Genomic DNA, 18,767 nt, shown 5'->3' on the forward strand with positions numbered 1-18,767 from the left:
CAGGCGCCCGTTTCCTGCTTGAGCGACGTCGCCGTCGCCGTCGCCGTCGCCGCCGGCGTAACCGCGCGGTGTAGAATGGGTAAATTTCCCCGCTAAAAATCTAGCGGAAAAATTTCCCCGGCAGATTTAGCGGAAAAATTTCTCGGCTAAGTCTGGCGGAAACATTTTTCTGGGGGTCACGTGACCTCGGCGGGGGGTCACGTGATCTCCCACGTGACCCTCCTCTCGAGGTCACTTGACCCCACCAAGGTCACGTAACCCCGGGGGGCGGATCACGTGACCCTGACCCCCCCCCCCCCCGAGAACACGTGACCCTCAGTACCCTTCCCTCCTTCTCCTCAAGAGCTGCGCCCTAATTCGGCGTTACAGGGAGCTGCAAGTGGCTTTCATTTTTTAAAACATTGCCAATGTCGAGCTGATTATCTTCACGAGCATCCGTTTTAATGAGGTGCTGGTGATATGCCTCATATTTGTGGTATAAATAAATATTATATTGTTTTATGTAATTAAATATTGTATTTATCTAAGGCTCCAAGTTTTCAAAGTTTATTTTAAGAAAACTTTGGATCGCGCTGTTTACAACTTGCTTTGTGCCAAACATCCGAATTTCAAGTGTGTTCGATCTTGTGCTGACCTGACATTCAGAGTTTCCGAAAGTTGATTTCCGAAACTCACACAAGCTTTCAAATCTTAGTAACTTTTTGTTAAGCATTGCTTGAAGTACCTCGAAGGTATAGACTCTTTATCGCGGAAAATAATACGACGAAGAATGTTCCTGCGTCCACCCCATCGTTATCTAAGTGAAACTGTTCGATTACCCCGGCAGCCAAGGCGCGGCCACGCTCGCCCCATGCGGTATTTTTCCTGCTCCGGTCGGCGCTCCTCTGTAATAGCTCTTTTTTCTGGAGACTGCACTACGTTGAGCGTGCGTAATCGTGCCTTCCTTCCCATCAAGATATTCGTTCTTAACAGTAGGTGAATGAGAACTAGTTACCTGCATGTGCTGCGAACAACAACCGCTTATATGGCGAGCCCTGAATTAAACACTTGGGTGTTCTTAGGAAACGAGTTAGCAGATGCAAATATTATTGTTTAAATCATTATGTTAACCTAAGTTGTTCACAAATATATCGTTAAATAATTTATTTTACATAAAATTCATAAGTCAACAAAGGAACACGGTTGGCAGTTGTGCATCACAGCCAAAATGTTCCTAAAAAGTTTCATTCAACGTTTTAGAGCAAGTCAAATTCAAACTTTGGCGATTTACGTTCGGAACCATAGAAGAGCATCTGGCACGCCACAGCAGCGGGCTGTGGATTTATTTGGCCCACTTCGGGACATTCTAACGTCCAACCGAAATGAGTGTCACACGGCGCCCTCTCCACGAAATGCCTCCGTCGGATTGTGGGCTGGAATTCGATTCCACCAACTGGGGATACGTAGGCCGGCGCTTTGTTCCGGAGCTACCGAGGCGACAAATGATTTAGAGCAGCCGAGCAGTTTCCCGAAATGTATCTAAATTCGGACGTTCCTTCCCGATGACCGCCTGCTTTCAGGCGGCCCTGGGGAACCCGGAGCACCGGGTCTGGACGGCCGAGACGGACTGCCCGGTCCGCCAGGCCTGGACGGCATCCCGGGACCACAGGGCCCCGACGGACCCCAAGGAAAGGACGGCGTGGACGGTACCAACGGACTCCCCGGAGTCAACGGCACCGATGGAGTGAACGGTGCGTCTTGTTGTTCGTCTATCCCCCCCCCCCCCCTTCCCCGCCCAGTGTACTTGAAGCTTTGGTTCACAATGATGTAAAAGCTGAAGGTTTCTTGGAATACTGAAGACCTCAGAAAGTTTGAATGCAGGCAGCTTAATAGTTATGTATGTAAAGTTCACTTTAAATATTATCAAATGGTGAGTCATAATCTCCAGTTCAAATTTCCATGTAGCCCTGCCCCATTGCCACGCGCCGAAAGAGTCTAGAGGAAAAACTAGGGAAAGTGATGCCATCGGCGGGGTCAAACGACTCGCCCCTCAGCTGCCTTGTAGATTCCAATGATGACGTGACGACGGCTTGGGCAGATAAAGGGCTGTCCAACCTATTCCGCAAAACGCCTCCCGGAAAAATCAGGGATATAGGAGTGACGTCAACGCTGACGTTCACGGAGACGTTCTCCGGGTCCCGCATTCCGGCTACAAAGTTGAATATATAGAAAAAATCAGGAGAGCGTGTTGTTTGAAAATGTTTGCAAAGCTTCTTTTCTTGTTTGTGCGTTGCCCACTTGTTAGCGTCCTCAAAACCAAGAAAATGTGAATGTATTGATCCTGGAACCGCACACGTACGAGGCCGGTGAGACCCTCGGCTAATTTTATTTTATTTTTTTTTTTTATTTAGAAAATACTGCAGATGGTTTTTCACCACCCAAGCAGGAAAGGGTTGCATACGGTTTCAAACAGAGCAGTCAGAACAGTCAACATTTGGGTCGTGCACACAATCGGTTACATAAGGTTTCGAACACAACAGTCAAAACAGTCAATATTTGGGGCATGCACACAATCGGAGGGCAGTGAATTCCAGTCATTAATCGTACGTACAAAAAAGGAGTATTTAAACGTGTTATTTTTAGGAGCATATGGTCTCACATTTTTTGCGTGATTCAATCTTGCAGAGCGCTGGGGAGGTGGCAAAAGGTATAAGGTTTTGTCCAGGCCGGACTCATTATTGTAGACTTCATAAAAAAAACCCAGCCTAGCAATCTTCCGCCTAGACTCGAGCGATTCGAGTCCGCAATTACGTATCATGTCCGACACTGATGATAGGCGCCTAAAATCGGAAGAAATAAATCGTGCACTGAGGCGCTGGATTCTCTCGACTTTTCCAATATCTTTTATTAAGTACGGGTCCCACACAATGGACGCGTATTCTAGCACTGGCCGAATCAAACTTTTATATGCCGAAAGTTTTACCGACGAGTCACATGGTCCCAGCTTCCGTCTTAAGTAACACAACTTTTTGTAAGCCTTTGCGGTTGTACTATCTATATGGGTTTCCCAATTTAATTTTGAATTAAGATGTAGGCCCAGATACTTTACCTCGTTTACAGTTTTTATGCATTTGTCTTTAACGTGGTATGCAAAGCTAAGAGGGTATTTCTTGTGCGTTACTGTGAGAGCGCACGTTTTAGAGTAATTAATAACCATTCGCCACCTCTCACACCATTCGGCAATTTTGCAAAAGTTTTCGTTAAGCGATACTTGATCGCACGTGTTTCTGACAGTTCTATAAACAACGCAGTCGTCAGCAAACATTTTCACGGTCACACTTGTATCAATGTTGTCGGCTATGTCGTTGACATAAACTAAAAATAAGAGAGGTCCTAAGACCGACCCCTGTGGAACGCCAGATAGCACGTCAAGATGTACTGATTGACATCCGTTGATTTCAACAAATTGTACCCTATTTTTTAAGTAAGCAGCGATCCATGTCACAAGGCGAGGAGCAATGCCAACCTGTTGCAATTTTATTAGTAGTAGGTGATGCGGTACCCTGTCAAAGGCCTTGGATAGGTCTAAAAATATTGCATCAATTTGTTCTCTGTTATTAATCGCATGGCCGAAATCGTGTACTACTGAGAGCAGTTGAGTAGTAGTAGACAATCTTTTTCTGAACCCGTGCTGAAAGTTGGCTAATATGTTATGGCTTTCTAGAAAAAAACTTATGCGACTGGCGATGACATGTTCTAGCAATTTACAGCAGGTGCTAATTAATGATATCGGTCTGTAATTTTCAGCAAGCAGTTTGCTCCCATCCTTATGTACGGGTACAACTTTTCCACAAAGCCAGTCAGGTGGAAGACATCCCTGATCCAAAGACGTTTTGAAAATGACATATAAATATTGTGAAATCATCTCTGCGTAACGTTTCAAAAAAGCATTTGGGATGCCATCAGGACCACATGATTTTTTTACATCTAGGTTTAAAAGTAGATGACGTATACCGTGGATGTTCAAGTCTATATCTCGCATTATTGGGAAAAGAGGTACTGAGTCAATAGTTTCTTCAGAAGTGCATCTTGAACTAAAAACACCATGAAAGGTGCGGTTAAACTCGTTCGCAATTTGGTAGGAGTCAGTAACAGCATTTCCATCCACATGAAGCTGTTCAATAGATTTCTTATTGCCCGACAGGTACCCCCAAAACTTTTGAGGCGCTTCTTTCATAAAGTTTACTAACGTTGTTCCAAAAAAATGATCACGCGCCGTCTTTATTTTTTGTTTCAACGTCTCTGCGAGGGAAGATATGACATCAGCATTTTTACGATTTCCTCTCCGTTTCCTAGATAATGTCCTTTTAAGATGTATTATCTCTCTTGTTATCCAGGGGTTCTGATGTTTCTTTTTTACTATTTTTGGTACGTATTTATGAAGGCACTTTCCAGTAATATGTTTAAAGGCATTCCATAATGTTGTAATGTCACCCTCCGTCTCAAAGTCGCTGAAGTTCAAATCAAGAGTATCAATAATAGCTTCGTCATCTGCAGCCGCGAAGTTAAAGACAAGTTTACCATCGTGACTCTTTTTTACTGGGCAAAAATTAGTCGTAAGGAAAACAAGCTTGTGGTCAGATATTCCATCGTAAACGTTAACCTCAGTGTCCTCTGGAAAGTTTCCAACAAAAATTAGGTCCAGTGTGTTATTGCTATTTTGGGAGATACGAGTACCTTCAGTAACAAGCTGACTTAGATTAAAATTGAGCATTAATTCGAGTAGCAAGTGGCAGCTTTTTTCTTCAGTTGAGCCAGGCTGGAAAGTCGACCAGTTAATTGACGGTAGATTAAAATCACCCGCCAGTATGATTTTTTGAATGGGTTTGTATATTTGTTCCATATGAAGTTGAATGTTCTCTAGAAATGACTCGGGAGAAGATGGGGGCCTATAGACAACACCTACGAGAGTCGAAAACCCATAATAGTCGATTTGACACCATACACTTTCATTGTCGGTTATTTCGCTTAAGATGACGCATGAGATTTCCTTTTTTACTATCAAGGCAACTCCCCCTCCTCGAGAGCCACGATCACGTCTGATTATTTTGTGAGTGGGGGGAGTAACTTCGGCATCAAGTATATCTGCTGATAACCATGTTTCCGTGATTGCAATTATCTGCGGATTATATGTCAGTATAATTTCTTCGAGCTGGTGGACTTTATTGACGATACTTCTGGCATTTAGTAGTACAAAACGTAACTGTTTCGATTCAAGTCAGTCGACGTCATTCCGTCGCTCCTGAGAGCGGATGCACTTCAGGCAGTCATTCTGCTCGTCCCATTCATATAGGTCGTCATCAACCCGTAGTTTATCATAGTCCAGCACTACCTTACGTCCTCTGGCTTTGAAGTCCCCAGATTTGGACCAAAGTTTGCTTCTTTTGGCAAGTGTACCCTTACAAAAGTCGTGGTTGATTGAGATTGTAGTTCCTTTTAATTTATTACAATTTTTTAGTACTTTCAGTTTTTCGTTATAGTCAAAGAAGTTTATTATCACAGGCCGCGGTTTGTCTGGTTGTTTTTTCCCTATCCTGTGGACTCTTTCCACCGAGCTAACAGTTACTCCAAGCTTCTGTCCTATTAAGTCCTGGATTATTTGGCTTCTTAATGCTTCGGTGTTTTCACGGTCGGGCTCAGGAAACCCGAAAATGACAAGGTTGCGGCGTCTACTCCTATTTTCTAAGTCGTCGAGGCGCTTTTGTTGGAGCTGGAGGTCATTTCTAAAGGATGTGACTTCCCCCTGCAGTACACGAATCTCTCCCTTGTGCTCCTGTAAAGCTGTCATAACTTCGTTCATCCTAGCGTTCACTGTTGATTCTAGCTTTTCCTGGGAAGCCGCCAGGTTAACAATTCGCGTTTTAAGGTCGTTCTGCGAAGTAAGCATGGCGTTCATCATCACCTTCAGTTCCTCTATCCCTTGAGGCCCAGGGTTTTGCTCGACATCTCCAGATAGAAGGATCAAAATGACACTCCATGCATCCACAATAAGACACTCAATTGTGGCCGGGCACGGCAGGACAACAATACATCTATAATTGCTTCGAAAGCAAGAAGCATGTTTGTCACAAACCTGAACAAAGAAGATAGACGGGCTTAGCGTTGTTGCCATTGCGGTCCCGCCGTGCCCTCTGAGGAATTCCATGGCGCGATCCTCTTTATATGCCTCCACTGGCGGCGCCGTCTTCAAACCGTGATGTGTTGGTGACGTTTCATGGTGCGCTCCGGGGTGTGCGCAGTTGATGCTCACTGCCGGCGGGTTCAAGATGCTGACTTCATTCTTGGGTGGGGTCGGCACGTGGTGAGTCAGAACACACAGCGTGACCTGAACAAAGAAGATAGACGGGCTTAGCGTTGTTGCCATTGCGGTCCCGCCGTGCCCTCTGAGGAATTCCATGGCGCGATCCTCTTTATATGCCTCCACTGGCGGCGCCGTCTTCAAACCGTGATGTGTTGGTGACGTTTCATGGTGCGCTCCGGGGTGTGCGCAGTTGATGCTCACTGCCGGCGGGTTCAAGATGCTGACTTCATTCTTGGGTGGGGTCGGCACGTGTCGGGGGAAGATGGTCCTACAGCCTCGCCTTCCTCGCAGACCGTGTGCACGTGGTCTTTGTTTGCGAGGTCAGGGCCACCGCAACGAGCAACCACTAGCCCGTCCCCACCGGCTCCCATCTTTCACTTCGCGTTTGGTTATGGCAGAACACACATTTTGATTGGTCGGCTGAAGGAGAACCGCCGTGACGTCACTTCATCGGCAGCTCCCGCCGCTCCGGACATCGCTGCGCGTTCAAACACTACCGCACGCTTGCGGGCTAAAACACCGACCGAAAGTAATAAAAAAAAGGGTTCCGTATTTTTAATTATTCTGGGCGACATTTTGCGGGTTAGTTTGGACCGCCCTTAACAGGGGTCCGGGAGGCTCACCGCCTGCCCGGCTGGGTGAATCGCTTCGCGTATTTCCAAAATAAATGCAACATACATTTGTTTTTGTTTTTTGTTAAATTTAGGTGTGACACTCGAAATCACGAGAGATATAGCAATGAAGGTTCGCTCCTCATTCAGTCTCTTTGAAAAACTGCTCCAGCTGCCAGTAAAGAAAATGCGCGGACAACTGCTATGGACACTGACAGTTTCAAAAGGCTGAGCGCGTCGAGTCGCGATATTCTCATCATGGCTCCGCAGGCGATGGGATTGCGGTATCAGCCGATAAAGTCGCAGAAGTTCGAATCATGAAGCCTGACCAAGATGAGCCACGACCTGCGCTTCTTAACCTACCAGTGAGTATGCGAGCCTTTCAAACAGATTCGCACAGACTACACTCTAACAACGTAGGCTCACGGCGCAGTCTATGCGCGTGATTGGTTTTAATAAAACGTTTTAGTATTGCGCTTACGAGCGAATTCAAGCACTGTTCGTTCGCGCTAGCGTTCCGTGTTCCACACTGCGCGTGCGCGGACTCCAAACTGCAGTCTTGAGTTGGTGCATGAAGACTAATGTGCACGCGGCGAGTGAAGCACACAATGCGAACGCACGGCGCTCGCGTTTGCTCCATTACGCAATACTAAAGCTCTCTATTAAGGCCGTGGTCACACAGCTTATGCATTGTACGAAAGACAGACCGCGTAGATTTGAACGCGAAGTCCAATGAAAAGTCCAAGGAGAAAATTAAGTCCAAGGAAAAACTTGGAACGCGGCATTTTGAACCACGGACATTGCGGTGACTCGTCTTTGCACACTGTCCTTCGTATGATGTGTGAGCAGTGTGACTCCGGCTCTGGTAGGAGCAAATGCGCAGAAAGACGACGAAGCCCACGGCGTTGGGCTTTTTTTCTATGCTCAATTGACCTCACTGGCTCGTAGCGTCGGGAATGTTCGAAACGAATGATTTAATTAAATTTTTTAAATAAAAAAAATGATGTTCTTGTTTTATTATTTGAAAGAAAAGACCAGAGTGAACATCCAAGGTGAACCAGTTTCCTTTGCATCACTCAAAAGCGCTCGAAGAAATGAGAACTTAGCGAACGAATAAGAAAAAAAGAAATAGGCTGAAAAAAAAATATTTGGACAAGTCATTCGAATTCATCGACCGTCCTGTTTGTACAGAACCGTTCGATTCCTCTTGTTCCACCGATCTTGGAAAGACGCCACCGCCACGCGCGCATTGTGTTGAAAGAGGCCGTTACTGCGCGATGTACCGTAAAAGCGTCAGGGCTGATCGACCCTAGGGAAATCGATTGTTGCGAACGCTCTCTCCATAGTCCGTTTCACCTTACGCGGACCGCAGTAGGCACTACGAGCCATCGAAGCCAATCCCATGCCGCGTAAGTGTAACGTGACTTTCGGAAGAGTCGCAGTGTCGAGTGGGACGAACAGTCACGGGATATATATATATGCACTTTCATAGTGCTGGATCGGCTTAGGTGGCTAGCAGCGCCGGCTGTGGTCGATTGTGAGGTGAAACGCAGTATAGCAGTCGGCATTAGCAAGCACTGCACATTTCTCCTGTATATGTTTTCGAGAAAAAAAAATGAAGCGTTGTACAAAACGTTAGACAATTTCCCGAATATGCATCTGAATTGAGTGTTGTACGGAGGCCGCTTCTTGTAAGACAGTTGTGTGTTCCTTGACTGACACGCCGTAAATCTTCGTGTGGGGAGCGACGATCTGTCAAAACAAGGAAACGATCCGTCTTCGAGGCCCGATTCGGACAGGAGAGCTGCACGTTCGGCCCGTAGAAAGCAGAGCGGAAAATACGCCCTCAGTTCATTGCTCCTAAGTCTTCACTCGTCTCGTACATTTGCGAAACTATGGGTGTTGTGACAAGAAGAGCTATTCTTGGCGCCTGACTACGCTTTGTGTATTCTACATTGTTTTTCTCATGGCAGTCTAAGTAAGTGGACTGGTGCGCGATCGTGGCCTAAGATCATCCAAAACACTGTTTTTTTCAAACGTGAAAAAGTTGTTTTTATTTTTTAGAGTAGTGTGGCTTTCCTTATTTTATTGAGCATCGTTGTGTGACATCAGTTCATACCGGGTAGAAACGTTTTTGATCGCATATTGTTTGTTTGTTTGGAGAACAAAAGCAAAGCAATACCGCGTGCAGTCGAATGACATTGACCATAGGGACCTATCCATTCTTTCCTGGAGAGGTTGGTGGTTTTGTTGACATAATATATAGGCCCATGGCGCGAGCAACCACAGCTATTGGAGGTACAGGGAAATATGTAGAGCGTATAAAATCGAAAGCTGTGTCGTCTGTTTTGTCCTCTTGTGTGTTTCTTTAGTTTTAAGTCAATCGAAAGTTCGTACACCTCTTTCGAAAGAAAAATCTGGAAACAAAATTTTTTCGTATGATTGTGAACTCTCAAATGTTGTCCACTTTATGTGTAAAATTTACGACCATTTTTTGTAAGATGAATTTCGTAAGTACGTTATATTATCATATTCGCTAAAACGAATAGCACTTGACGGTGCCATATGTTGCTCAACGACAGTGTTGTTACTACACTCAAGGACTATCATCTGTCGTTGATTCATGGTGCACACTTGTGATTTTGGAAGTCTAATATTTTGCAAACTTCATTTCTATAAGGAAGTCCTCACGTGATTATACATTTTTGACCGAATGCTCATCCTTGATTTGAATATAACTATTTTTTACTAACTTTTTTTTAGCTTATTTATCTATTTTTATGCGCCTGAAATGCAACTATGTGCATTTAATATGCTTTACTCGTAGTGTGACTATTATATTGTTGAATGTTTTCCTCTTTGTATGGTATCAATATTAGTATTTGTTTTCGTGATTTTTTGGATTGTTGTCCTGTGTGTCTCATGTCTATATCCTGAATCTTTGCATTCTTGAGCACCTAGCATTTATTAACGTTCTGCATGAGCCTGAAAGGGTCCCACGAGGATCAGTGCAAATGAAGATATATTTCCTCTAAATTTTATTAGATAAAACTATAACCTTTTTTTAAGAAAACCAATTACCGCGAAGACATTTCCAAGCTGAACGCTAGATAAAAAGTAACTAAGCTGATTCGTGAGGGTATATTAGAAAACCCCCAGAATGTATATTTCAGCGTATACAATAACTCTTGTCAAATCTCATAACTAATGGTAGATTTGTTTTTGTAATATCATCTCTAGGTATATTTTTGAGAAACTCTATTTAATTTTCAGTGCCATGCGGTTATTTTATTTATATGTATGCTAAACAAATAGCGTTTTACTCTTCAGGCATGATGAACAAATAAATCTACAACGAAAGAGCTTCTCTACGTCTTCTGTTAGAAGACGTAGAAAAGCCATCCAAAAACGAGTTCACTAGGGTCTGTAGAAGTACTGTTTGAATTGGCTCCAAATAATGATGATGATAGTTAAACTGTGTTAAAGTTTCTGAAAATCACAAACTTCCCGTTTAGTACCGAGTTGTATATCTTTCTTTCCCCACCGTTTTTAACACAACAATGTGAATTCTTCTATTGATGTCCTTTTGTGCGCAAAAGTAAGACATAGGTATTTTCTCTGTGAACCAGAGGGAAGTCCCGTGTGATTGTTTTTTAGCACATCAAATATAAATTAATATTATATTTAATATGTATCTACACTGGACTCTGCAAGAGCAGCCACCTCATCAAAGTGTTCTTTGTATAACCACTAGACGGCTTTGATGACCACGCGTCGGTACCTGGCTCTATCTGGTCCAGCAATAACCATTATTATTATTATTATTATTATTATTATTATTATTATTATCATCATCATCATCATCATCATCATCACAAGTCGAATGCAGGAAGCGCGGGAGCAAATTCGCAGAGTGAATCTGCGTCTTTTTCCTCGCAGTTAGCAGAGGTTAACAACAAATTAGACCTGCTTCTTTCTCTCAAGAGCAGTGTCGACACGCTACTTCAGCTTCCTGCAAAAGTCGAGGAGCTCCTGGCCGTCAAATCCGCTGTAGACACCATGGAAAGGTCCATAGCTGAGGTGTTGGAATCCATTGTTTTTCACTCAGCTCAGTATGACTCTCTTTTAAAGAAAGTGTCTGAGAATGAGGCCACTGTGGCTGAGCTGCAAACGGAGGTTGGGTCTTTAAAATCCACTTTGTCGGCCCAGTCACAGGAGATTCAGCTCCTTCGTGCTGAGCTCAATAACTCCGAGCAATTTAGTCGGCAGTCTAATTTAGAGATTCATGGGTTTCCATGCAGCCCTAAAGAAGACCTTCCATCCATATTAGGTGGCATAGCCCGGAAGATCGGCATACAAGATTTTCAGACCTCGGAAATTGATACCGTCCATCGCCTGCCCTCTACTCGAGGAGCTACCCCGCTTATTCTGGTGAGGTTTCGGGCAGTGCAGACCAGAGAACGCTGGTTAAGCTCTCGTCGTTTACTGGGTCCTCTTGCACGTGAGAAAGAACTGCCAAGACTATTCTTTAACGAGAACCTCACTCATGCGAACAGGGAGCTTTTCTGGAGGGCAAGGTCGAGGGGAAACGAAAAGCAATATAAATACGTCTGGGTGAAAAATGCAAAGATTTATGCAAAAAAGACACAAAGTTCTACAGTCATTCGCATTAATTCTGTGGGTGATTTGGAACTGATTGTCTAGCGGATATGACCTCATCGTTTTCTAATTTCCAAGACTTTAACTCGCTTCTTGCGGATTTCAACTTGTCTTCAGTTAATGCACTTACCCTTGTTCACATTAATATTCGAAGTGCTCGGAAATACTGGGACCAGTTTTGTGTTACTGTGAATTTTTTGAAATCCCTAGTGGATGTTTGGGTCTTAACGGAGACAAATTTACCAAAAGATTTAATTAGTCAATTTTCACTGCCTGGTTACAGAGAATTTATTTTCGTCCGTCCTTGCAGGACAGGAGGTGGTATTTCAATATTCGTCAAAGATTCGTGGGAAGCTTTGAAACTGAATTTTACATTTAATCATGCGGAATGCTTAGCCCTGAATATTTTTAACTCAAGATATTCCTTAACGATGGTCGCCTGCTACCGTCCCCCATCTGAACGCGTCTCCTTATTCCTGGAAGAATTGAGAGCATGTCTGACTGGCTTGCAGGCCACGGAACATATATGTCTGCTTGGAGACTTTAATATTGACACTCTAAATCCTACAAAGGCTGTTGTGTGCGACTATCTCAATATACTTGCTGAATTTGGCCTTGTAAATTCTATCCAAGCCCCTACCAGGGAGGAACATTTCAATGGTAGCTTTGTCACTTCCTGTCTAGATCACATTAATGTACGTGCCCACGGCGTTTCAGTTAAATCTGCGGTTGTCTCACAAAAGCTCGCGGACCACTACTTCACGGCTTGTCAACTGCTCTCAAAGGATTCTGTCAAAACCACCTGTTCTAAAAAGAGACAAGTAAAAATTTTTGATCGCAAAGCGTTTGACAAATTAATCGCATCATATGACTGGGACAATTTCTTGCGGTATTTTAGTCAACAGGAGATTTATTCAAAGTTCATTCAGTTATGGAGAACTTTTACTGACTGCAGTACAAAAGTAATTATCGTTAAAAAGCGTCGACCTGAACTCGCGTGGCTGAATGATGACATTATTGCCGCAATCAAATATAAAGAACTTTTGTGGACGCGCAGTCGACAGTCACCGAAGAACGAGGAATTGCGAATTAAATTTAAAATTGAACGCAATAGAGTAACCGCAATGATTAAATCAGCTAAGCGTATCTATGTCAAAGCAAAGTTGGTTGAATCCCGCTTTGACACCCGGGTAACTTGGTCTCTTGTCAACGAACTCCGTGATGGTCCCCGTGCTAGACGTTCAGTTGACGAAGCCGTGGAAAAGTATTTCCCGTGTAGTCCTCTCTCTGCAGCCAATGTTTTCAACACCTATTTCGGAAAGACGTCAACCATATCGCGCGATAATGAAGTAGATCTTTCGCTCTCAATCATTCCAAATTTATCGTCCGCTTTCCTTCCTGAAATAACTGAGCAAGCGCTACAAACTATGTTGCTCAGCTTTAAACCTCGTTTGTCTCCTGGAATTGATGGTGTACGAATGTCCGATCTGTGTAGAAATTACAACTCACTAAAAGATATACTTCTACGGATGTTGAACGCTTTTATAGCTTCAGGCATAATTCCAGACGACCTTAAAATAGCCATTGTAAAGCCTTTATTTAAAAGTGGAGATCACGGTAAGGTCGAATGCTATCGCCCTATCTCGATCTTGCCTTCAATAGCGAAGATTTTGGAGAAACATATTTTTATAACAATGACTGATTTTATGGATAAATTTAATCTTTTTTCCCCACAACAGTATGGTTTCGTTATTGGAAAAGGCACACAACCTCTTCTTGAGGACTTCTCGGATCTGTTGAACACTGCCTTCGAAAATAATCTTGTTACGTGTGCGCTTTTCTTAGATGTTTCAAAAGCTTTCGACTCTGTGTCACACAAATTTCTTTTGAAAAAACTCCTTAGCTTAGGATTCAGGGGTCCATTTTATTCCCTGCTTAAAAACCTTCTGTCAAACCGAACACAACTAGTTTCGATATCTGGACAATACAGTGCTAAAATATCTTTGAAATCTGGCGTACCTCAGGGGTCTGTGCTCTCGCCTCTTCTTTTTAATATTTATGTCAACGACCTTTCACAGGTAGTGAAATACAGTAAGATATTTCAATATGCAGACGATACCGTTCTAGTATCAAGTCATTTACATTATAGTAAGGCAGTAGAATTACTGCAGTTTGATTCAATTAAGATCATGGATTGGTTGTCGAGAAATGTCATTAGCGTCAACACAAAAAAACGCAACTAATGTGCTTTTCTAGTCTGCTTAAAAGAGTCATTTTAAACAAGCCAATACTTCTGCACGCTTCAGACTGTGCTTCTTGTGAATGTGTGCCAGTAGATTACGTGAACACTACAAAATACTTAGGAATTTATTTTGACTCTGATTTATCGTGGAACTCCCATCTTTTCTACATCATGAAGAAGCTGCGAGCGGCATCCTGCACCCTCTACAATATAAGAACATTTATCCCCATGTCAACCCGAAGACTCATTGTGCGCGCACTCGTTTATAGTGTGCTTCGATATGGAATTACCTTGTTCGGGCAATGCACAAGCCTATTAGAAACTAAAGTAAATTCTCTCCTAAAGGGCATCTTGCGTAGCGTGGCATATGGCTCCAATATTGAAACATCCGACAACATCTTTGATGATCTCTCTTTACCATCCTTTCGAGCCCTATTTCTGCATACCGTTATACTCCGACATTACTGGGATAATACCTTTAAGGTTCCCAACGTGGTTTGTCGTGACCTTCGGAAAGTGGCACCATATGCCACGCCGCGAATTAGTACTCATTTTGGGACATGCATTCGGAATTATTATGTTCCAAACACCTTCAACAAACTCCCACCTGTGCTGAGTGGCATTACTTCTCGTGGAAACTTAAAAAGAAAACTGAAGACTATGTGTTCGCCCATAGGAAAATAGCGTCAACCTTCAAGACTTTTTGTAATGAGTTTGTTCTGTGCAATTCGTCTTTAACGATATTTACCTTGTCGCGTCTCTGAATCTCTGTAACTTCTTTGTTCTGTGTTTTTTGGTTTTCTTTGTGTGTGTGTGTGTGTGGTTTTTTTTTTTTTTCATTGTTATGCGTGCTTTTGTTGATATTTTGTTGGGATCAGTCCTACAAGTCTTTAGGACTTTGACGGTCCCGAAATTATACTCTGAAGACGTTTAAGCACCTGCAATAAATTTATTATTATTATTATTATTATTATCATCATTATTATTATTATTATTATTATTATTATTATTATTATTATTATTATTAATTTTATTACTAATATTGTTGTTATATTTATTTAGTATACCTTCAGTTCACAGTAACAATAGATTCTGCTCGTTGTATGTAGAACGACAATGTTGATTGATCTATAATAGTTCAGTTTTCAGTTCAGTTTTATATCTTCAATATACTCAACGGTGAGCGCTTTACATAAGGGAATAGTTTTGATGCAGCATGCATTTAACGGAAGCGAAGTTAGTATATCTCGAACTGTCGCGTCGCCGTGTCCGTACCGTGCCGTTGTCACTAAATTTATGCAGATAACGCCCTGGCAAATTTAGCCAGGGGCCACTATGGGCCACCTGGTCACGTATTGGTGAAACTATGGGATGCGAAGTCACTTAAATGCATGGTGCCAATGCAGGTCACTTGGTCACGTGATTACCCGATGTGATTCAGGCTGTACCACCTCATGTGACATCACTGTTTCACGTCACGGTGCTACCTGACGTCACAGTGCCATTAACGTTATTGAATTTAGTAATGCTAGGTGTCATGCCGTAGTCACATGATGTCAACTTACATCACAACTTGAGAACGTAATATCACGCGAAAGCGTGATGACATACGACACCGCGACTTTCTGCCACCATGTCAAGTGACGCCACCCTTGCAAGCTGCCAAGATCTGCGTGCACAGGATATATTTTTAGAGGGTTTATCATTTTTAACGAATGGAATCTTGTGGTGGAGCTACCTTGCAGCCATCAGGGCCGCTAGAAAGGAGGCGAAATCGGGTTTGAAAGAATCTAATTAACTAAGAAGCTTTAGTGAATTGTTCGATTTTTATTTTCGGAGGTTTAATGTAGTTCGAGATTTAAAGGGATTGTCCGGTCGAAACCGGAAGAACGTAAGTTTTTGCGCGTAGACAAACAACATTTGTATTTTAATATATCATCTCCCGTTATTAATTAAACCTTTCTTGAGCATATGTACGAAACTCCACCCCGAATTTCACCAGTGTCAATGGCTGACATCCGTAGCTGCTGTGTGACGTCACAAAACGCAAAAGTTTGTCGGATGGTCGGAATAACAAGGGTTGGTCAATGGACGTCTTGTATGTTGTTTCGAATTATATAGTCTCCTAGGCCAGTGGTTCTCAAATGGGGGTCCGCGAAGGCATTCTAGGGGTCCGCGACGCCATGCCTCATCAGTCAAGCCCGGCAATAAAAGATGTCTTTTTTTTTTTTTAGGTCAAAAAGAAATGTTTCAGTTTTTGGGTGAGTTTTTTCGTGTGAACGTCAATGAGAGAGGTCTACTTCACACTAGCCCTAAGTTATATTCATTTATTAAGTAATTATTATATTTAACCTATACCTTTCCTCTCCTCTCACCACGAACGGGGTCCTTCATCATCTCCGCCGATCCACAAGGGGTACGCGAAACATCGATGGTTGAGAACCACTGTCCTAGGCTGCACCCTACTGAAATACGGTTCTTTTATTGCAGTTCCCAAGCTTGTGCAAAAAAGTCACGCAGCAGGATATTAGTCGAAAACAGCCATAAGCTTTGAGCAAACGTATGCCGTTTCGCGCAAACACAACTGCGGCGGCCACCGATCGAATTAGGAGCGCTAGCAAAGCAAAGGATGCAGATTTCACCTCTGAAGCGGCATCTAGGTACACAAAGCGGTATCTGGGTACACATATCGTTGGATCCACTGGATCGGTGATGAGGCTGCGGGTCTTTCCCTCAGAGGCGATGACTGCGGGTCGAAGGCAACCGGCGAATCGTTCAAATGCATGTCGTCACTTGACTTGGACGAGCTTGGTCAATCGTAGCCACACTCTATTTTCACATGCGGTTCAAACAAAATTTGGCTGCACGCGTGATAAATACAACTTCTGGTATCATTTCCAGGCGGTTTAGCCGTTGGTTTGGTTTTGTTGCATAAACAAATTGATTCATCCGATTCGGGCGAGGAGTGGATGGACGTAGTTTAATATCGTTGGCACAGTATCACACCTCAGCTTTCGAGCCTTCTCTCCGCTTAGAGCTCAGCTCGTAGCTCTCTCCTGTGAGATGATTGCTGCATAAGCGGGATCTCGATCTTGACGGGAACCCAGTCCCTACGCATGGGGACGATCCATTTTGCTCGTCACTGCACGTCTCGCGGAAAAGCGTGGAACGTCATGTCTTGGGCTCGAATGTTCTGCCCGGTGATTGTGGCACCCAACCGCGCAACAAAAATCTCACCCAACTACGAAACAAATCGAGCACAAGAACAAAAACGAAGCACGCTGAGGCGGTCACTCGCAGGTAAACGACGAGACAGAAATGCTCGCTTTGTGTTGTGTGACGTCAGAGCTCCCATGTTGCCACCGAAAACAGCGCTTACGCTAGAGTGTAATTGGAGCAGTATAAATTCAATTACTCATGCAGAGGGGCATATAAAATTCAGATATTTCACGTACGAAGCGTCTCGAGGCAATATCAATGATATTTAATTGTTTTCTTGAATACAAAATTTGACCGGGCAGTCCCTTTAATGCTGTACCTTAGCATGGGTCAAGCATGACGGAAACGTTTTTCAAAAAATTATGCACTTCCTTTCCCCGCCATGACGATTCTTTCCCCAATACGAAGACACAAATGCCATCGTTGTTCAAGACTTCCAGCGGAAACGTCGATTACTTTTTCTGCACTTTCGTCGCATTGGTGACTTCATATGCAGCGCGATCGGGTGGCTTGAGAAGCCGGCGCAGAGCAGACAGATCCCAGTCGCGAAGGCTTTTTGCTTGGCGTCCTGGTTTGAAGCCAAGTGGAACGGGAACGATTTTCGCCCCATATCGCCTGCTACTAATTATTTATTCACATTTTTATAACTCATCTAGACAATAATGGGGTTAAGCGGCAGTTCAACCAACTACATTATGTCCCGAAAAAGGGTAATAAGAAAATAATTTAACCTTTTTAGTTATTTAGCTACTTAATGAACTTATGTGGCCTATTTTCAAGTGACCGCAATGACCGTAAATATAACTGAAACGTAAGAAAAAAACAAAGAGACAAGTGACGCAAGATTTTTATGGTGAAACATTTTGGAGCCCCTAAAGCAGGGTCTTAAACACGCTGCCCAAGAGTCGCTGGGACGCGGCCCGCAGGCAGCCGACTGCGAGCGCCTGTTCTTATGTCTCGAGCCCTAGAAAGGGCTCTAGATATAATATCCTGTCGCTTCTAGATTTCTGCTCGAAACGGAGCTCTGCTCTAATAATAGTATCACATACCTTCTACTGATGTTTTTATTAGCCTTAGGCTTCGTTTTAATTTTTACTTCTCAGCTTTTCGTCATGCTTATCAATTGTACAAAGATTCTACCAGGCTGCAAGCATAAAGCTCTTCGCAAAAAGATGCACCTCGGCTGCATGAACACTCCTTCAGCAGGAGCAACTGTCAAGAATAAAAATATGAGCTCCGGACTCACACCTCCAGAAAATATCAGAATTGAAATACTAGTATTTTCACAGCCTTCTGCCATAGAAATCACCAGGAAAGCAAAACCTCTCGTGTGCAAGTTGGTAGGGCGGTGTTGCCGTCTGACTGACTTTCTCTCTCTTTTTACCCGGCCTCAGGTGTTTTTTACAAAATGGCAAACTTACACCAGCAGGGATGCACCCTAACTCAGTTTTGTGTGAAGATATTAATTTTAGACATGTTGAGCTGGATTATTTTTTAAGTGAGTTGAGCAATAAGAGCGGCACTTTGCTTTGTTTCTTGTTCTAGGGAAAATGCCACCACGTTAGTGGGGCGGTGCAATTTAATTACGTTTATCAGATAAGGTAAAGTTAAAAAAATAGTCCTATCAACAAACCATGGCTAAAAATGTCATTGGCAGAACTGCGAGTTTAGAAAAATAACTGGGAATATTAATATC

The 18,767-nt window shown here is 43.3% G+C and overlaps 1 protein-coding gene across 1 annotated transcript in view; it reads left to right on the forward strand.

Annotated features, from left to right (window-relative positions):
- The window catches only part of LOC120848061, an 81,943-nt gene that overhangs the window by 9,770 nt on the left and 53,406 nt on the right, over positions 1-18,767 (forward strand). The window contains exon 4 of the mRNA XM_040219992.3: positions 1,560-1,730. Coding sequence (XP_040075926.3) covers positions 1,560-1,730 — 171 coding nt within the window. The remainder of the gene's footprint in view (positions 1-1,559; positions 1,731-18,767) is intronic.

The sequence above is a fragment of the Ixodes scapularis genome, unplaced genomic scaffold (genome assembly GCF_016920785.2).
Source record: "Ixodes scapularis isolate PalLabHiFi unplaced genomic scaffold, ASM1692078v2 PGA_scaffold1__304_contigs__length_218370807, whole genome shotgun sequence".
Lineage (NCBI taxonomy): Eukaryota > Metazoa > Arthropoda > Arachnida > Ixodida > Ixodidae > Ixodes > Ixodes scapularis.